The sequence below is a fragment of the Scatophagus argus genome, chromosome 11 (assembly GCF_020382885.2).
Source record: "Scatophagus argus isolate fScaArg1 chromosome 11, fScaArg1.pri, whole genome shotgun sequence".
NCBI lineage: Eukaryota > Metazoa > Chordata > Actinopteri > Scatophagidae > Scatophagus > Scatophagus argus.
The window spans coordinates 6,467,387-6,488,164 of NC_058503.1; the positions used below are offsets into that span (position 1 = coordinate 6,467,387).

Below are 20,778 nucleotides of genomic sequence, written 5' to 3' on the forward strand. Positions count from 1 at the left end.
ACTGAACGTGTCAAGCAATCACAAGTCAGTCTTAAATCTAGCATAAATTTCTGTTAGCCTCATCAGCTGTTGCAGAGTTGTTAACACAAATTATGAAATTATTTTGTAACAATCAACTTAATTTAACAAATACTTTATGATAAAATGTTTTGGAGGGATGTGATTGGATTTCTCTCTCACTATAGTAAAGTAACCCAAGTAAACTTGAAAATATTTGGGAGAGCAACGACTCCTATCCTTTACTTAAATAAAAGTAGTAACAAAATTACTCCGTTCCCCCACTGATAATGTCATTTAAGTAAAATTTTGAAAGCATGATCAGGAAAAAGTACTTAAAAGTATTGAGTCACAAAATTGTATAGGACTGCAACTATTAATTATTTTCACTATGGAATATGATGATGATTATTCTCCCATTAATCAACTAATTATCTGGTTTGAAAACTTCTAAAAAATAGTGAGGAATGCCAAAGTAACGCCTTCACGGAGCTTGTGTTTTCCAACCAATAGTACAAGCCTCAAAAATATTAAAAATGTATCAAAATCATTAAAAGAAATTGCAGCATATTTTCACACTCAAGAAGCTGAAACAATAAAATGATGATTAGCAAAATAGTTGGTGTTTAAAGTGAAATAAGTGACCTGATTTGACTCCCCTCAACGAATCCGGCCAGGAAAACTTTGTTGTTGCATGTCATACCCCTGCCTCTCGAAAAACAATGTGGAAATTAATTAACAACAACAACAACAGTATCTACATGAACATCTGACTACGTATTTCTTGCCCTGTCTTGACTACCATGGCAATCAACACCGCACATTTCAGCTTTCCGGTCTCTAAAAATCACACTTTGGTCATATAGTGAGTAAATTCTGTTTTAAATTTATTTTTCATTTGATGTGAGAAAGGGTTAGGCAAGTTTGAAGCTAGTTTAAAGCTTGAACACTCTTCCACAGTGATTCCTGTAATCAAAATAAATGAGGTACAGGGCATCATAAATGGAAAGGGAACATGACTTCATGGTGTGTTTTTTGTTTTTGTTTTGTTTTTGGTTTTTTTTTTTTAGACAAAAGGGAATAAAAATCAAGATATAAACTATTCTCTTTAAAAAGCTGAAAGCTCAGTGAAGTTGACTGTCACAATATAAAATCTGATCCTTTGTACAACCAAGCTCTAGGGACAGGAGTCCATGAGTCATTTTGATCTCAAATTTTCTTTCTTTCTAAAAGTCAATCTCCACTGTGTCTTAAGCCCAGAAACATCAAGAGCATGCTAGATCAACAAAACACTAAAATTTAGACTGGAATCAAAGTACAATGTTTGATGCACAAACAAAAATGAAACATAAATAAGACAACACGAGAATATGAACATCATTAGGAATCATAACTGCTGCTTCTCTGCCCTCTAGAAGATGACTGACTAGTTATGACTGAAACCAAAGAATGCCCTGCAAGCCCATGCCTTAAAATAGTTAAAAAGCCTTTAAAGTTAATATGGGGTACTAAAGTGGCTGACTTCTGGTTACCATAAAGTAGCCATTGTTTCTCATAAGATAGAACTAAAGTAACACAAACACTTCGTTTCGTTTATCTACGGTTACAGGTTTTTTTCTTAGTTTAGAGGTAGTGAAACTGGATTATTTCCTATATAACAGGTGTCAAGCCAAATCTGCTTTAGTATCGCAATTTGGGTTGCAGCTGTTCTTACAGCGAACACATTACAGTCATTATTATAAGTAAAATATTGACTATTTTTCGCTTAGGAACAACGAAATGTCACATCATGTATGGAAGGCTAATGTCAGTGAAACCACTCAGGAGGCAACTCTTGCTAATGGGGGATAGGGTGGTTACTTTCATGACGCACAAAAACAACATTATGTTCTATCAACAGTGTCAAGAAAGTCGCACACAGTAAACACAAACAAGCAAAATGCTAAGTAACGTTGCAACTGCGGCCTTTTGGACTGAACCGGCTTACAAAGGTTAACCTTAGTGTTATTAAAAAAGACGTATAATATTCGGAGAAATCGGTCTTGTAACGTTATATATTACCTTCTAATATCTTCAAAATTAGACAGCCCAGATGCATATAAAGTATATGCCGGCATTACGTAAGTGTAATTACAAACTAGCGCCGTCAACAACCATTAACAGCTGGTGGTTTAGTTAGTTAACGCCTGCAGCTAGCTAGCTGCGGCAACTAACATTAGATTAGCCTGCAAGTCGATCCGCCCAGACAGCAGAGCAGTGACGGCCTTGTCGTCCAAAGCCCATTGCGCTGAGCCAAGCAGGCCTCATTATTCGGTCGGGCCTGACATTATAATTGTTTAGCAAACCTTGGCTGCATAACGGAGTGGCTCAACCTAGTTTGATTAATGACTAAAATCATTATCCACCTAATACCACTTTACCTGGCGTTATTGTTGGCCAACCATGTTCTTGTAACGCCATTTACAATGAGCATTGGTCGTGCTAGCGTGCTAACGACAAGCAATCTAGATAAACAGTTGATGTTAGCTAGCCGCTAGCTTACGTGCGAGTAAATGCCCAAAGGTGCACATAGCTAACGTTAACATTTGTATTTTGACAAGCGGCTTGCTAATATGGCTCGATAACTAACTAGATATCCGCATTTAACATTATAGAACACATACCATCCGATTAAGCTTAACGCCACTTTGCAGCCAATTCAGCGTTCAAAATAACATCACCTAGCTAGCTAACGTTATCTTAGATAACGTAAAATATGTTAGTGACAGGGGAGTAGTCTATTTCCTGAAATTTAGTGAGTTCTGACCTGTATCGTCAAACGCTAAGTTATAACTTAGCTAAAACACCCTGAAAATAACATCTTGGAAGCTCAAGTGAGATAAATGTTAACAGCAATGTGATTTACGATATATATAGTATTACAGAAATATAGAAATTGTATGTGTAGAACAACCAAATTTTGGTTACTTGTAAACATGAGACGTTTAAAGGAAATGTTCCTTCTCAGTCAGTAGACAGTGTCGAGGATCGTTTGCGGGTATGTTAGCTCGCCGTCACTGAATCTAGCGGTGCAAGCTAATCAGACTACACGTACTGTTAAGACTATGAATTGCAGTTTAATAGCGTTGACACTGTCACGGCTGCAGTAAGCAGAGGGCAACAGAGAAAAAAAGACAGACAATTGATAACACAAATAAACCATATGCAGTAATGTTACCTTGCATCCACCACCACCAGCTGACGCTAACACTAGCCAGCTAACAATCACCAGCCAGCTTACCGAGCTAGTTAGCTAACAACTCACCAGGAATTTGATATGACTTCCCCTCTATTCACGGGCTAAGGTCCAGCCTTGAACGATGGTGTCGTCGTATATTACATAAACCTGGCCTATATCGGTGACAGTATCGTAGGACCCAAACCTGTTACTAGATAGATCTAATTCCTACGTTTTTTCCTCTGCTTCTGGGTGTTTTTCATGCGTCACCGGCGCGGTAACAGCCCCCTAACTCTATCTCGTCCGATTTCTGGGGCTTGTCACTTCGGTCCCAACAGTCACTCACAACTTGAATCAGTTCAACATGGCGGAAGCGCAGTCGAACACAAATGCTGCTCAATAAAACAGACCAGGCGACTGTATGAACTTCAACAATCAAGGTTGTCTACGAGCTAGTTTGCACCGCAACCAAAAGCAGCTCAGCAAACACAACACCCGCTGAATGGAAAGGGCATAAAACCCCTCTCAATTCCGATAAAACACTCCGGTTCCAGCAGGGATGTCCAAACCGTACTTTGTGTGAATCCAAGGCGAGAAAACTGAGCAACCTGGCGTGTTGGACTACGTCGCCTCCTATCGCACAGGGTGGTCGTAAATGAACATAGAAAATTTTCATTATAATAAAAATAAGAGAACTTTGGCAAATTCAAGTGTACACAAAACCTGACATGTAAACTCTTATCAGACAGGATGTGGTTGGAAGAAAATATAGGCAAATGTTAAAGTGATAAAGATGAAAGTGACATATTTTGTCATTGGAGGGAACTCACTCCAATGAAATAAAAAGATGTGGAAAAATTGTGCTCATAGCAAATAGTCAGTTAAAATTAAGAAACTAAAATATGTTTATTACTGTTACTAGTACTACTACTTGTTGTCATGGTCTTGGATGGAATAAAAGAAAGGTGTCCATATGAACACTAAAACATATTTGTCTTGCTGGAATCAGTCCTCCTTGGCCTGCAGCACAACCCCAATTCCAAAATAGTTGGGAAATTGTAAGACGTAAATAAAATCAGAGTACAGTCCTTTGCTACTGTTTACCAATGATTTTATGAGCCCATGTAGGAATATCCTTTATACAATTATGTATTTCACAATGTGGTGAATCTTGCTCCATCCTTGCTTGTGAACAACTGAGTCTCTGGAGGATGCCACTTTCATACCCATTCATGACACTATCATCTGTTACCAATGAACCTGTTTACAGCCCAGTCTTTTGTTGGCCCTGACCCAACTTGTTTCAGACATGCTTCTGCCATCAAATTCAGAATAAGAATATATTTACAAAATACTGATGAGTTTTCAATTGAGTAAAAAAAAAAAGAAGGATTTGCAAATTATTTAAAAATTCAAGGGCCACAGGGCAGAAGTTAGCTTTTGGGTCCCTGTTCACCCTATGTTCATCCCCCTTTTGTACTCATGAAATATTTCATAGAACTAAATTAGTTGTTTGGTACTTAGACTAAATTCAAATTAATTAATTCATGTTAGTACAATAAAGGTGGGCTTACATTACACAGGACCTCAAACTCATGTAATAAAATAGGACCCATTCCATGCCTCGTGTTAGTTGATATTGCACCTCAGCAGAAGTGCACATTTCTATATTCCACAGTTACAATAGTCAAATTTCAAAATGCCAAATGTATGCACTTTAATTCCCAGTTACTCAACAGAGAGCTTTTGTTTGAAAATAAACTGGATGGACAGAAAAATAGAAACACCTGTACAGTGTCAAGCATTCTAATACAACAGCCTTGTAATAAACACAATTTCATTTGAAATGTTTTTGTTTTGATTGTGATTGTAGTCGGCCAAATAATGATCCAACAGAACTGGTTCAAGGTAACTTTATGTAAAATACAACAACACAGACTAAAGCCTCAAAACCTTACTGTTAAGTTGTATCTGCACCTTAAGCAATGTCCAGATAGGGGGATTTTAAAAAGGTGGTATTTACTAAAGTGTATTAATAGGCGTATGACAATGTATATTGGTCTACATTTTTTACTCTTCTTTCCTGCAACTGCAGTAAAGCTTGTACAAATTAGAGTTCGACAAGGCACATTTAATTTATGGTAAATTAATTTGAAGGATTTTGGGATGCTAAAATATATTTTCAAAACCTGCTACTTGGATTCAGTTTAATAAGCTATCATATTATTTGTCAGTCTTTTATACCACACCAAATTTGTTGTGGGTCTCTATGCTAACACATACACAGTACTCCGCCTCTTTTAAGCTCTTACAAGAGCAATATGAGCCCCTTTCACACATGAAGCTGTAACGTTTCTGGCTTCATGTATCATAGGCATTTTAGGGGTTTATACACAATGTCCTTAAGACATAATAATCTCAACCAAGTCCAACACTAGGATGGCTTCATATTTAGGTTAGGCATTAGATTCTTTGTGCTGACTGCGATCTGCTTTGGTCTAAAGCAGCAGTTCCCATTCATAACCGAAATGCATTACTTTCATTATTTTAATAACCCCTGTTTATTAAAAGGGGTCCTACTGAGAGGGGCTTATACCTGTCTGTAGGTGGAAGGATAACGCAGTAAGTTGAAATACAGATAAACTTTGATCTCTATGAAACCAAAGAAATAAAAATCATGAATAAATTCAGACCTCTTAAACCATCAATTAAATTTATGAATTTAGCTGCTTTTCAAAATAAACCTAACCAAGATAAGATGCCATTACAGCTGACAGAAAGATCGCAAGATTTAATAGTAACATAAACACATTTTTAAAACAATTGTCAGGGGACATATCGGTAATGTCAGGTATTAAAGGCAGAATAAAATAGAAAGTTACTAAAGTCACTAATGCCTGACTTACCTCTATCGAAAACTGCATACATCAGAGCTAAGAGGATTTAATGGGTAGTTTTACATTATGTTGATTACTGTTTATTTTAAATATGGGTTGTAAATCTATCTGAGTGAATGATGTGTTTGAGCTTTGCGTCTTGTGTGTTTCTGTAGTGTGTCCACTTCTAGGTGTCCATGCTAGAGAGGAGATTGTGTGGCTCAGGTCTTATCTGCACTGGGAAGTTGCTTGACATCATTTTTTTTTTTATGAGGGCATCCTTATTCTGTACATATATAAGTATTTTCTCCATAAATTTTTGTAGTCTCTCTCTAATTTAGTCATACTTGTTGCCCATACTGTAATTTCACTGCTTTAATCTATTCTATACACCAGTAGTGGAATATAACCAAGTGCATTTACTCAGTTGGGATATTCTTCTTAGGTACAAATTTGAGGTAGTTGTGCTTTACTTGAGTCTTATCTTTTCATGGTACTTTTCACTTTTAGAGGGTGATGTTGTCTTTTTTTCCATATCTACAAGTACTTGACAGCTTTCATTGTTAGTTACTTTACATACTTTTTTTGACACAAAACAATGAAATGATGGATGGAGAAAAAATTGGCAACAATATTGATAATCCGTTTTAGTTATTTTCGTGGAAAAACATGGGACCAGCTTTACATATGTGGGACTTTTCTGCTTTCTTTTTAAATGATTTCATTAATCAATTAGTTTTCAAGAATTTTTAGATTTGCAAGATTGGTTGAACAACAGAAATAATTCCAAGGCATCACTTTGGAATCTGGACAATTGTGACCGCATCTGCCTCTGTTTTCCGATTTTCCAACAATCAATCAATCAATCAATCAATCAATCAATCAATCGACTAATGAAGAAAATAATTAGCAGATAGATCTATAATGAAAGTAACCATTTTGCAGTACAGTACAAGACTATAGGCTGGAGCATACCAAAAGATGTCTCTGTAGTGTACAATTTTGTGAGTCGTGATGAATATTGTTACTGGCTTTTGTCATTTTATTAGTTAGCTCTGCTCTGTCATCTGATACCAGGGCAGCAGATTATAGAATACGTTAATGACAGAATCATAGCAATCATCAAGCTATCAACCTAAGCCTGTAAGCATATAAGCATTATAGTCAGCAGGTACACGTTTCTCTGGCATTGTAAACAAGACAGCACAACTACCACAGTCTGGATGCCAGCGGCCTGACATAAAACACACCATCAAAGAAACGTTCACGACTCTCGTTCCTCAAGGCTCTTGTCTGGGTTTTCTTTCCCACCGGACGGTGAGCACTCTCGACAGCAAAGATGGCGGCTGAGCGGCATTAAGTGTTCTCCGTAATGAGTTAACCAAATTTGGTCTATTTTTTGAGTTTACTGCGGAACAAGGGGACCAAGTCCATGCCGAGAAACTTGTCCCATGAAAGAAATGTTGTGAGGCTGCGAATAAAATCTTTTCACAGGGAGTTAGCTACTACAACTCGATAGTTTTCCCTTGTAGCGCTGGGTGTGCATCTCAGAAGCTAACCACTCTGTATCGTCATTGTAAAATGGCTCCGGTGCAGATTGGGTCAGATGGGCAGCTCGTCCCACTCGGAGGTCCGGTTGTCTCGGGTCCACAGCCACCACCACCCGGGGCTCCAGCCACACAGGGGGTCCGACTGAGCCTGCTAATTGAATTTCTTCTGCAGAGGACCTACCATGAAATTACCCTGCTGGCAGAACTGTAAGTAACATTTTAGCATCGTAGGCCTCAAAGCTAACTAAGATAACCGGCGGGCTAATCAGCTAACATATCTAAACTCAGGGGATGCTCTTCTTCCAGACACAAAAATAAAGGCCAACGAGCTAATTAAAGTTGAGGTTAATGAAGAATGCTTTACATAATAAGAATGCGCTCAGACAAAGTGGATAGTACATATAACTAGTGTTGTTTGAGGGGGCGTACCGGTACATAACACACAATCATATGTCTGAAAATCATGAAGTTATAGCTCATGGTCATGGTTGTAGTTATAGCTATGGTTATTTATCTAAGATAGGTGTTAGTTGGGTACTAATGGACCACTTCCATCATTCTGCTGTCCAAAAGGAAGCTTTTCATCTCGATGACTTGAACTCAATTAGTAACGGATTAACATTTTCAATGAATGTAATCAAAGCAAACTTTTACATTAGATATGCACTGGATATGGGAAGGTACTATGTTGGACTCCCTACTTTGAGGATATGGATATTGGCAGTAATTAAATGTTTTGTGTCTTTTTCTAGACTTCCTAGAAAAACGGACATGGAGAGGTATTTTACTTAAATTTAATTCAGCACTTGTTTATCACTTTACTCCTGTAGTTACTCATTCTGTTAAGACGATGTTTTTGAGTTTTGTATAACTCTGTTCTTTTCAGGAAAATTGAGATTGTCCAGTTTGCCAGTCGCACCAGGCAACTATTTGTGCGTCTGCTAGCCCTGGTGAAATGGGCAAGCAATGCAGGGAAAGTTGAAAAGTGTGCGGTATGTTGTGTATAATTTGACTTTCTCGGTATCACTTTGTATTTTGATTTTGATAATACACTCCTAATGAACTTTTGTCCATCAGCCTGCAATCATCTTACTGGTACTCTTTCCTATCTCCTTTGTATCCACTATAACAGATGATCTCCAGCTTCTTGGATCAGCAGACCATCCTATTTGTGGATACAGCTGATAGGCTGGCATCACTAGCCAGAGATGCCCTCGTACATGCTCGTTTGCCCAGCTTTGCCATCCCCTTTGCCATTGATGTTCTCACCACAGGCTCATATCCACGCTTGCCCACATGTATACGAGTAAGTCCGTTAAGTTTTCTTCTCTGCATGCTAAGACTGCTAAACTATAGTCCTATATGAAAAAAAAAAATACAAACTTCTGGCTTTAAACAGTCTTTTCCTGTATATGCCTGGTGTGTCAACATAATTGTTTCTGTGTCCATTTGTGTAGGATAAGATCATTCCTCCTGACCCCATTACCAAGTCTGAGAAACAGACCACTCTGAACCAGCTTAATCAGATTCTGCGTCACCGCCTTGTCACCACAGACTTGCCACCCCAGCTAGCAAACCTCACAGTTGGTAAACAGCTCATGTAAATCCGCTATGGTGTAGTTAAACTGACAGCCATTAACTTCTTTAGCAGTTTCTTTTTGATTGTATTGGCAATGACAAGATCTTATTTGCACTTTTTCTTGTGTGTTTATTTGTGTAGCTAATGGTCGCGTAAAGTTTCGTGTGGAAGGAGAGTTTGAGGCTACTTTGACTGTGATGGGAGATGATCCTGATATTCCCTGGAGGCTGCTGAAGTTGGAGATTTTGGTGGAGGATAAAGAAACTGGAGGTGAGGCGTGTATTCATCTAGCTCTGTTGCACACCACAGTGGTTACCTTTGACATTATATTGCATTGCAAATATTTCTCCCTGTCCTGTTCACTCTCAACCGGTTTGCCTGTCATCCCATTCTCATGCTGCATCTCTTTCCCCCTCCATTTTGACAGATGGCCGAGCTTTGGTACACAGTTTGCAGGTCAACTTCATCCACGAGTTGGTCCAGGCACGTCTGTGTGCAGATGAAAAACCCCTACAGGACATGTACAACTGCTTGCGTATCCTTTCTTGTCCTGTGTCTATTTGTGCGCACACACACACACACGCGCACACACACACACACACACACACACACACGCACGCACGCAGACAGACGTTTTACATATGTCCTGCACAAAACCAACTGGCTTTATTCCCAATCTGATTTGAACTACTGCAGTTGGGTGGGAGAGTGTGTTGAGGCATATAGAGTATTGAATGGTCAGACAGACACATGCAGCATTTTAATGAGAAACACAGCTGCAGAATTGCATCCTTCTTAAATCCACCGTTTTCATTAAGTCTCAAACACCACAACCGACTTTTGTTACTGACAGGGAAAGGGCAGCACTGTTCTCGCTACAACCTGTCACCCAGACTGATCGTGTGAGTTGTAATTAATTCCTTACAGAGATGTGCGTTTCTAGCACCTGTACAAAGAAATGAGTACATTTTGTTTTACTCGTCCATGCTTGAAAAATCACAGCAATTACAGTTTCTACAGTGTACAAATATGCCATCATGTCACCTGACAGTCAGGTGGTCAGACAGTGATAATCATGTTATTCAACATGCTTCTAACCCATTCAGATGGGAAGGAAAGGATTACTTCTAATCAGACAGTCCAAGGTTCTATCACTCAATAGTCTGTAGTAAAACAGAGAGAAACAACGGCTTGTTAGCATTCATGATAATATCAAAGCCCCTAATCAAACACACGAGCTGAGCACGACTGTGTTCATCACAGTGCAAATGAGTACTGCTCTGCTTTTTCTCCACCAGTGCTAGCAATGCAGCCTACTGTGTCAAAGAGCAGTCTGTGTTGGGCACAAATACCCCTTTTACCGCTTTTAAGTGTATGTGTCTCAAGAATTTAAGTGAGTGAGTGTGTATACGTGTGTTTTGACTCTTAATGGAACGATGTGTATAGTACTTAATCCCTGTTCACCTGTGCTCAGTATTTTCCCACATTGTGTCTTCTTTAACTGAACTGTTTCCAGACTCCTTCTGTCTGTCACTGCAGCTAGAGGTGCTCCACTCTCAGACCTTGATGCTGATTAGAGAGCGATGGGGGGACTTGGTACAGGAAGAAAGATACGTGCCTGCAAAATACCTCACGCTCGCTGTCTGGAAGTAAGACTTAATGTATTGAACTGATACTGTACAAGAAGACTGTGTTCTCAAAAAACAACAGATGGAAAACTCATGACAGAATGTATGTGTAATTTTCATTCCTTCTCTCTGTCATCTTTTTTTCTTTGCTTTTCTCTAGCCAACAGGTTTTGGGTAGAAAAACAGGTACAGCATCAGTACATAAAGTCACTATCAAGATTGATGAATCGGATGGGTCAAAGCCATTGCAAATCTCTCATGAGCCTCCTCTTCCTGCTTGTGATTCCAAACTAATGGAAAGAGCTATGAAGGTAAGGAGGGCAGATGTTTTTGTGTAATATTACGTTTGGGCAAATATCTTTACATATAATAATGCTTGTTTTCTGCCACTTATTCTTTAGATTGACCATCTGTCAGTGGAGAAACTTTTGATTGACAGTGTGCATGCACGGTCCCATCAAAAGCTGCAGGAGCTGAAGGCCATTCTGAAGGCCAGCAATCCCAGTGACAACTGTATGTATTTACTCTACTCTCATCATTAACAGTGTAACACATTCTTAGGTGGATATTGAGTAAATGCACAAACACCAGTGTTGTCTCCTGTAGCAGATGTGCCAGTCGCATGGCGGCATTGTTTAGGAAAAATGATACCTTCACTTTAATCTTGAAAAATTTTCACTTCAGTGGCCTAAATTATGATGAATAGCATAGTGAAAATTATCTCATAGATGTTTTCTTCACGCATCCCCCATTCACCTTCTGTCAGTTAATGTACTGTAACAATGGTGCCATTCACACTCTGTGTTTGTTTAATTTAAGCATTCATCGAGACTGCTCTACCTACGCTTGTTATTCCAATCCTTGAACCCTGTGGTCGCTCAGAGTGCCTACACATTTTTGTAGACCTGCACTCAGGCATGTTCCAACCAATGCTGTATGGATTAGGTAGGTCATAGCTCACTCATAGCTATTTTTCTTGGTTTGTGTTTGTTCATTCTGTTGGTCCTAATAAAGTTTTTCATTCAGGCTGTGTTTATATTGAGGTATGTTTTTGTATTCAATTAAAGAATTAACAATTTGGCTGGTAATGCAGCTAGGATGATTTAAATTCCTACTTCATTTCTTTGTGATATAAATTTTATGGTTTCAAAACCTCATATTGTTGTCTCTCTAGATCAGTCCATGTTGGATGACATTGAAAAGACCATTAACGATGACATGAAGCGCATCGTATCTTGGCTTCAACAACTGAAGTGAGTCCACCTCCTCTGTTTTCAAATAGGTTTGGACTAGGGATGGGTGATATAGCTGAAAAATGTATTGCTAAATGTTTCAGTTTAGTCAATCAATAATTAATTACCTATATTTCATTAAGACCAGGAGCAAAAAGTTCAATGTAACCATTTAATTTAAAATCGTAAGAATTTTCCATTAAACAATGCTACTGATATAGTGTCTATCGCTGGTACATGTCATTGTAGTTTTATTGCCCAGTCTCAATTTAAACCTTGAATGTGTACTCACATGTATGCTCACAGTAAAAAGCATTTTTTTTGGCACAGTGACAGAAAGCGGAGGGAGCTCGGAGTCAACAGTAGGAGCCGGGGTCTGACGCCTGCTTCTAGCTTGTCAAAAGTGACTAACTGTAGTTAGTAGCAGTAGCTCTCAGTAGCAACACTTGGCTCAGCAGGTGGCAAGATGGGTGTTGAGAAGAATTGCCAAGGCTATCAATTGGCAGAGTCTTGCACTAGTGAATAGTGTGAATGCTGTGAGAGAGTATGAGGCTTTAAACCCTGAACTTTTGTAACACTGATTCTTTCTTTGTTTCTGGCAAGGTTCTGGTTGGGGGAGCAGCGCTGTCGACAGTCTGTGAAACACCTTCCCACTGTGTGTACTGATGTTCTCCACTTGTCCAACTCCGCTTCTCACCCCATTGGCAACTTGTCCAAACATAAACTCTTCATTAAGCTCACACGTCTTCCGCATTACTACATTGTGAGTACCTGTACCCATACATTGTTGGAAAGGTCTAAACCAGAATCACTTGATGAAAATGCCACAGAGTTCAAAAATTTTAATCTGCTTTCATTTCATATCCTCCCTCTAAATGTCCATCTTGGATCTTTCCTTTTCCTTCTTCTCATCTATTTTCTATAGGTGGTAGAAATGCTTGAAGTGCCTAGCAGTCCCACAGCGCTGCAGTACAAGTACTCTTTTTTGTCCATGTCTCAGCTGGAAGGAGAGGACGGACCCATGTGCGCACAGCTCCTGCAGCATTTTAAACCCAACCTCGAACACCTTGTCCAAGATACCACAGCAGGAAGAGGGGCCCGGCCTGGAACTAAGAGAAAGGTAGTCGGTGCTGTAGTAGTTATACACCAGATGTTCATAACTGAAATACTGTGTATTTCATCATACACATGATAAAATACGATGTTTTATTTGTCAGGTGTTGGCAAGTTTTTGGAACTGCAGCAGTTTGGACAGGCTAGGAAAATATTGTTGGGAAAAGCGGACAATAAATGCTCTGTCCACCCTCAAAGGTTGTTTACAAAGACTCAACTAAATGAATGTCCGTTTAATGTGCTTTGTAGATATCTGGGGACCAGGGGGACACGGAGCCAAAGAAACCCAAGCGATCTGGAGAAATGTGTGCCTTCAACAAAGAGCTGGCTCATTTGGTAGCAATGTGTGACACCAACATGCCTTTCATTGGCCTCAGAACAGAGGTAAGTCACAGTGCTTGAATCATTCATTATTAGTCATGGATGTGTCTTGAAAACATCTAACATGGCTATTTGAGTCATGTACTTTCTGGCTAATGCTGTCTGTCTGTTTTTGAGTAGCTCTCCAACATGGAGATCCCAAACCAGGGAGTCCAAGTGGAGGGAGATGGCAGCAGTCATGCAATACATATGTTGAGGTAATCCACACAAGCACACACACACACACAAGCATTTACTGAATGCACTCACAGTGATAGCCCAATGTAATTACTATGAAAAACTTTACCAAAGCCATTGTGACTAATCAGTGCACTTGTCCTGTAGGATTCCTCCCTGTAAAGGTGTAGGAGAGGAAACTAGGAGAGCTTTGGAGCGGTCCCTACTGGACTGCACCTTCCGACTGCAGGGCAGGAACAACCGAACCTGGGTGGCTGAACTGGTGCTGGCCAACTGCCCTCTCAACAGTACACACAGCAAAGAGCAAGGTATATCACAAATCCAGTATTCCACATTCACCTCTTAAAGTTAACATTTAAGTATCATGTTGATTTATTCCCCTAGTTTTTTCCAGCAAAGATTAAAAATCATATTTATCTAAAAATACTAAATCAAACTAAGGTCATAACCTTTGCGCAGAGTAAATCCATCAAATTAATAGAACGAACACATACCAAATAATAGAATAAATACTTAACAAATTTAGCCATAACTTAAAAACGTATATATGTGTGCCATAAACATTGTTGTTATTTCATAGAATGTCTCGCTGTAAACATTATGTGCTTTGCTTATGGCTATGGCCATCATGTTAATATGAAGATGAAGTCTACATCTGCTACATGGCTCAGTGTCTAAACAAACCCATCTGTCCCCTCTAACAGCCTCCACGCGGCACGTGTATCTGACCTATGAAAACCCTCTGTCAGAGCCGGTGGGCGGGCGGAAGGTGGTAGAGATGTTCCTTAATGACTGGAACGCCATCAGCCAGCTCTACCAGTGTGTCCTCAACTTCTCTCGTGCACTGCCAGGTACATGTATGGTCATCTGTGTGCAAGTACATGTAAATAAATAGTTGTCTTGATCTTGGATAAAAGCCATTTCATCATTAATCACTCTGTATGTTACTGGTCATTTTGCTGTAGGTTTATGAATTTGCAATGAAACATCGCTTTTCTTGGCTTGGTTTGGCTTCACTTCTGTGCTAAAACACATAAATACATAATTACTGTGTGTTAGGGCTTGCTCTCATTAGTGTTGAATTAGTGCTTGGAAAAAAAAAAAAGAAAGAAAATACCAGTCTAATAAAGCTGCTCATTTTGACTGCTTTCCCTCAGAAATGCCACCTTACTTGAGCCTGTTCTCAGAAGTGCGGCTGTATAACTACCGTAAGCTGGTGCTGTGCTACGGCACCACCAAAGGCAGCTCCGTCACCATTCAATGGAACTCCAGCAGCCAGCGTTTCCACCTTTCCTTAGGCACTGTGGGGCCTAATTCTGGCTGCTCCAACTGCCACAATATCATCCTCCATCAGCTACAAGAGATGTTCAACAAGAGTCCAAATGTGATGCAGCTGCTGCAGGTACAGATTAACTTCCATGCTTCCATGAGAATTATCCTTGACTATTTGAAACTTGAACTGGGAAGTGGGGGTGGGGGGTTTATATTTGTACATTTTGATTAATAGTGGATGACAGAGATGAGTTACAGCAGCTCAACTCTAAGCAGCCTAACCTATCTCTCCAATACTTACAATTGAAGTTGATGCAATTAAATTGTTTGAAGTAAAGCAGCCATTCTAATAAATCCTCATGTGGCTCAAACAAAGTGCTTGCAAACATTGTCCTTAATGTTGTCCTCTGTGCTCTGATCTCTATTTCTCTAATCAAACACAATCTACTTTTACTTTAGCGTTCCTTGTAATTTCTGGGTTAACGTTTCTATTTATTATTATCTTTAGGTGCTCTCCGACACACAGGCCCCTCTGAATGCAATCAACAAGCTACCAACAGTGCCCATGCTGGGCCTGACCCAGCGCACCAACACTGCCTACCAGTGCTTCTCCATCTTACCCCAGTCAGCCACACACATCCGCCTAGCGTTCAGAAACATGTACTGCATCGACATCTACTGCCGCAGCCGTGGTGTGGTAGCCATCAGAGATGGAGCCTACAGCCTTTTTGACAACACTAAGATTGTAGAGGGCTTCTACCCTGCTCCTGGACTCAAGGTACACAGATGTAGAGGCACTGTAATGCCATCAACTGACAGACTTTATCCATAACAGTGTTTCTTGAGTTTTTTTCACCTGAAAACATACATTTCCAGTGACCTTGCCATTAGTTTACCAAGTTAGAAGACAAGCTAAATTGTATTGTTTTGTTAGGACAGATCAAGCATTTTTGCCAAGTGAAATGTTTTAATTTAGGCTGAACTTGAAGGATCTATCTAGCACACACAAAAAGTAAATGTAATGCAATGTATATGTTTTTAATCATGTTTTTTTACAAATACATTCAAATTCTGTCCTTCTCACCTTTTACCTGTCTAGACATTCCTGAACATGTTTGTAGACAGTAATCAGGATGCCCGCAGACGTTCTGTGAATGAAGATGATAACCCACCCTCGCCGGTTGGTGTAGATGTGATGGACAGTTTGATGTACCAGTTGCAAGCTCCGCCCACTATGAGAGGAGGTTTGGCAGGTGTTTATCCTCCTCTCACTTCACCACCGCCAAATTACCATGCTAATGTAACTCCCTCACCATCCATGATGCCCACCCAGTCACCAGGTAATAGCAAGCTCAGTACTTGGTGTTTGTCCAAATATGTGTGAGTGAATGATATCCTGTATTGTTTGTCATCTGAGCTGCCATACAGGATTATGACCAGCAGGTCTTTGTTTTTGAATGTATCACATTGCTGTCATCAACCTCCTTGCTGATGTTTATTTGTTGCAAGAGCAAACTGTGAATGCCACAGAAAAAAAAGGAAGAGCCTACCATGTGTGCCCATTTTAATTTGCGAAACCACAAGACCTGTTGTGTTTCTCATGCAGCATACACACGCCTCCCAGCCAAGAGGGAACAAAGCATGCATTTAGTCCTGCTCCTTCCATTCCTTTCCATCTCAGCCCGCCAGTCAGAGGCTGCAGCCCTTCCGCCCTGCTTGTGTGTGTGTCTGTGTGTGTCTTGTGTGTGTGTGTGTGTGTGTGAGGACAACTTGTCAACCTCAGTGTCTGACGAGTCATTTCGTGTGTGTGTGTGTGTGTGTGTGTGTGCGCGCGCAGGGAACATCCATACCTCTGGCTCCCCTAGTGGAGCTCTGAGAGCACCCTCTCCTTTTGGGCCCACCCCGTCTCCGTCTTCTCTGGGCATAGCCATGGGCCAGACCAGCTTTGCCAGTCCCCACGGTAAGCAGTAGGGTGGCCCCAAATGCTGGCCCTGGTGATAATTCTGGTCTGCTGGGAAAGGGCTGGAATGGGCTGAACTGAACATTTTCACGAGGCACTTCTAGGCTGCACACATTAGCATAACAGACGGCCTGTGGTTAGAGGGCACACAGTGATGCATTCATGTGACTGTATTTACTGTTGTACATTATGCGTGTTGTTACTGATGGCCATATCTCCTTCATCCTAGGTGCTCTGGACCCCAGCTCTCCATACACCGTGGTATCTCCCAGCCATAGGGGCCAGTGGCCAGGTTCACCCCAGGTCTCAGGACCTTCTCCTGGGGCAAGGATCCATGGCATGTCCCCTGGTAACCCATCGCTGCACTCACCCATCCCAGACCCCCATTCTCCACGTGCTGGAACCAGTAAGTGTTGTTATCGGTGTTGCATCTCTGATACTGAAATGTCTCTCTCTCCCTCCCCATGCATTTGTTTGTTTGTTTGACCGAGATAAACACCCAGTGGGACGTTTTGTATATATGACATTGTTTCTAAATTATCAATTATCAAAAAACATCTGTCCTGTCTAACAAAAAACGCTCTGTCTCTCTCTCTCTCTCTATATATATATATCTCTGTGTTTTTGGTTTAGGTTCACAAGTCATGCCTACCAGTATGCCTCCACCTCGCAAGCTACCTCAGCGCCCCTGGGCTGCCTCCATTCCTACCATTCTCACCCACAATGCCTTGCATGTGCTTCTGCTCCCCTCACCTACTCCCTGCTTGGTGCCAGGCCTGGCTGGAAGCTACCTGTGCTCCCCGCTCGAACGCTTTCTTGGTTCAGTTATCATGAGACGGCACCTGCAGAGGATCATCCAGCAGGAGGCCAACGTAAGGGTCTCACAAAATGTCATGCTGGTTCTTGTATTTTGTTTTCTCCTCAAATTACACGTGTGTTCCTAACTTCCTCTCCTCTGTTAACTCCTCCAGTTATCTATTGTGAACTCCAATGAGCCAGGGGTGATCATGTTCAAGACGGAAGTGCTCAAGTGCCGGGTGGCTCTCAACCCAAAGAACTACCAGACACTGCAGCTCAAAGTCACTCCAGAAAATGCAGGTCCCTGGTCCCAGGAGGAGCTTCAGGTGCTGGAGAAGTTCTTTGAGACACGGGTGAGTATAAGCAGCATCAATTCATTAATTATGCAGACATTTGACACATTTATACTTGCACAGTTACATGAATCAAAAGCATTTTGTATTTTTCTCAACAGATTATAATTTAAACTATTGTTCTATATTGTAAATAGTTAAAGCTTAGTTACAGTGTAGTGCTTCACTTAAAAGACTTGCCTATCAGTTTTCAAAGGACAGCATTTAAAACAACTCATAGGAACACATGCCTGCAGTCATATTATTCCATTGATCAATCCTCTGTTGTCCTCTTTCTAGGTTGCTGGCCCTCCCTTCAAATACAACACTCTAAATGCCTTCACTAAGCTGCTGGGGGCACCCACTAATATCCTTAGGGACTGTGTGCGCATCATGAAGCTTGAACTGGTGGGTAGCTGTTAACAAAAAAGACTGTCACGTGTTGAATTATGATTGTGTATGAGCCTCAACTATGAAATATGTTGATTATGTATTTTTTTTAACAAAATGTGATTTGTGTTAGAGTGTGCAGATATGACACATGCTCATAGTTCAGTTATGGACATGAAAGAATGTATTGTTGTGTACTTAATTCAAACATGCTTCTACTATCTTGATTCATATCTTTACTTTTATATAAACAACTGGAATTGGCCCTGTGTTATAAAGGTACAATGTAGTAAAAACTTACCTTTCCTTGCAGTTCCCTGACCAAGCTGCACAGCTGAAGTGGAATGTCCAGTTTTGTCTCACCATCCCTCCCAGTGCCCCCCCCATTGCCCCTCCTGGAACCATTGCTGTGGTGCTCAAGTCCAAGATGCTCTTCTTTGTAAGTCTCAAGAGACCCCACCATTAGCTCTCCACACCCAGGACATAAGTAGTACAGCTGAGTAGTAGAATTTGAAACATGTAGACCAACCTGACCCTGTGTGTTTGATTTGTTTTGTCCTCACAGTTGCAGCTGACCCAGCGTATCCCAGTGCCCCAGGAGCCAGTGAGCATTATCGTGCCCATTGTGTATGACATGGCCACAGGTCTCACTCAGCAGGCCGACATCCCCAGACAGCACAGCTCCTCCGGGGCCGCTGCGCTCATGGTCTCTAATATCCTCAAGAGGTTCAATGAACTGCACCCGGCCAGACAGGGTGAGAGTCCCGCACTGAAGAAAACTGAACAATTTACTGTACTGAAAACTTGTGTCAACAGAATATTCAGTGTAGTAATCTGAAATTGATGCAAAAATGTCTTTGCTAACTCTGTGTATTCTGTCTTTCAGGTGAGTGTACAATATTTGCTTCGGTTCACGAGCTGATGGCCAACCTCGCCCTCCCCCCTGGCACTCGTCAGTAGAAACAACAAAGTCAGTACTGGAACTCAACTGCAGCCCATTTGTGACCCAGGGTGACTCCCGAGATAAGAAGAAAAATAAGAGTTAACAAAGGTGGACTCGAGATGTCAAAATTCAACTTGTGTCCTCTCTGCTTCAGCCACTGGACTGTTGACCTGATGTATAATAGCTGTTTTGAAAGGGAGTAAATTGTACAGTTGTGGACTACAGTCTTTATTCTTGATAGGAACTTGCAAACGAGATTTGCCATTAAGGTATATCTTGTACATGGGGGGCTGATGATGCAAAATGATATTTTTTCCTCCAGGTGCACTTGTAAACAAGATTATCTATTGAAATTAAGGTTGTTTACAAAAAAATGTACATTCTTGTATATTTGAGTATTGAAAAGAATCAGGTGAGCTAGACTTTTGCAAGAGAATTGTCTTCTGTTTGTTTTGTTTTTTTTTTATAACACCAGACTATTATTATAGTATCAGGATATATATTCCTTAGCACACTATTTAAATGTCTTCTTGTCTTTATTTCCTCTGCATTTTTATTTCAATCTTTGGATACTGTAAAACTGTGACAAACTTTATAAGCCAGTTGTATTTTATTAAGTCCCATTTTGAGTCCTGCTTGAAGGATTTGAGATGTCCTGTCTGACTTTGCTATTTAATAAACCAAGCCCAGAGTTGGTTTGCGCTTTGAGAATCTTCTACTGGCAGTGCAGATAAAGTTACATCATTTTGTGACTGCCTATTATGCCGAATGGATCGTTCCAAAATTTTAGTTATTTGTATGCAGTGACATTCATTCATCAGCTGCTTTTGGCACATTTACAGCCTAATTTGACCTTTCCTCTTCATTCAGTGTTTACGTTTAAAATTGAACTCTACTAACCGCACTCATTTTCCTAAATACCACTTGAAATTTCTCAGTATTTCAAATGGAGATTGACTTTGATTGATTTTAAAGGCCAGAGTAAAAATGATGGTTTGAAGCAGGAAAAAGCTGATAGTCGAGAAGTCGACTAACGAAGGCTACGCAGTCATCGGCCGCTATCAAACCGAGTTCTACCAAGGCCAGTTGTGTGTTAAATGCTCTGTTTTCACCATTTGGTAAGTGAAGTAATTTTGTAATAATCTATCTCCTGGTTCTCCTGGTGCTCACTTCTGAGGATCTGATTTTTATTCTCTTATGTGATTATAAATATAATACCTCTGACTTTTGGTCTGTTCTAAGGTTTTAGAAGACTGATGGTTATATTTGAAATTTTAATATGTAATATAGACCAAATGATCAATTGATAATAAAATAAAACATAATAAATAAT

At 40.4% G+C, this 20,778-nt stretch overlaps 2 protein-coding genes across 9 annotated transcripts in view; one reads left to right on the plus strand and one right to left on the minus strand.

The window, feature by feature from the left end:
- The window catches only part of usp9 (ubiquitin specific peptidase 9), a 38,235-nt gene extending 34,454 nt beyond the window's left edge, over positions 1–3,781 (minus strand). For 6 of the 7 annotated variants that reach the window (XM_046404836.1, XM_046404835.1, XM_046404834.1 and 3 more), the window contains exon 1: positions 3,302–3,781. The gene's annotated coding sequence lies outside the window, so the exon portion shown is untranslated. Of the gene's footprint in view, positions 1–3,214 lie in introns of all 7 variants that reach the window. The other variant, XM_046404831.1, reaches the window with a different exon arrangement.
- A 3,565-nt stretch (positions 3,782–7,346) lies between these two features.
- med14 (mediator complex subunit 14) lies at positions 7,347–20,153 on the plus strand. 2 transcript variants are annotated; one of them, XM_046405098.1, is made up of 29 exons: positions 7,347–7,847; positions 8,393–8,419; positions 8,527–8,632; positions 8,773–8,946; positions 9,098–9,227; positions 9,361–9,489; positions 9,647–9,754; positions 10,736–10,868; positions 11,008–11,158; positions 11,249–11,360; positions 11,667–11,792; positions 12,022–12,100; positions 12,683–12,842; positions 13,005–13,199; positions 13,442–13,576; positions 13,694–13,770; positions 13,898–14,058; positions 14,455–14,601; positions 14,908–15,152; positions 15,531–15,800; positions 16,122–16,362; positions 16,860–16,982; positions 17,212–17,388; positions 17,616–17,854; positions 17,954–18,133; positions 18,413–18,520; positions 18,816–18,941; positions 19,068–19,257; positions 19,389–20,153. In XM_046405098.1, the coding sequence occupies exons 1-29, from the start codon at positions 7,672–7,674 to the stop codon at positions 19,460–19,462; spliced, it is 4,299 nt and encodes a 1,432-aa protein (XP_046261054.1). In that variant the 5' UTR covers positions 7,347–7,671; the 3' UTR covers positions 19,463–20,153. The 2 variants fall into 2 exon arrangements, with proteins under 2 accessions (XP_046261054.1, XP_046261056.1); XM_046405100.1 differs by lacking the exon at positions 16,860–16,982.
- The last annotated feature ends 625 nt before the right edge of the window (positions 20,154–20,778 follow it).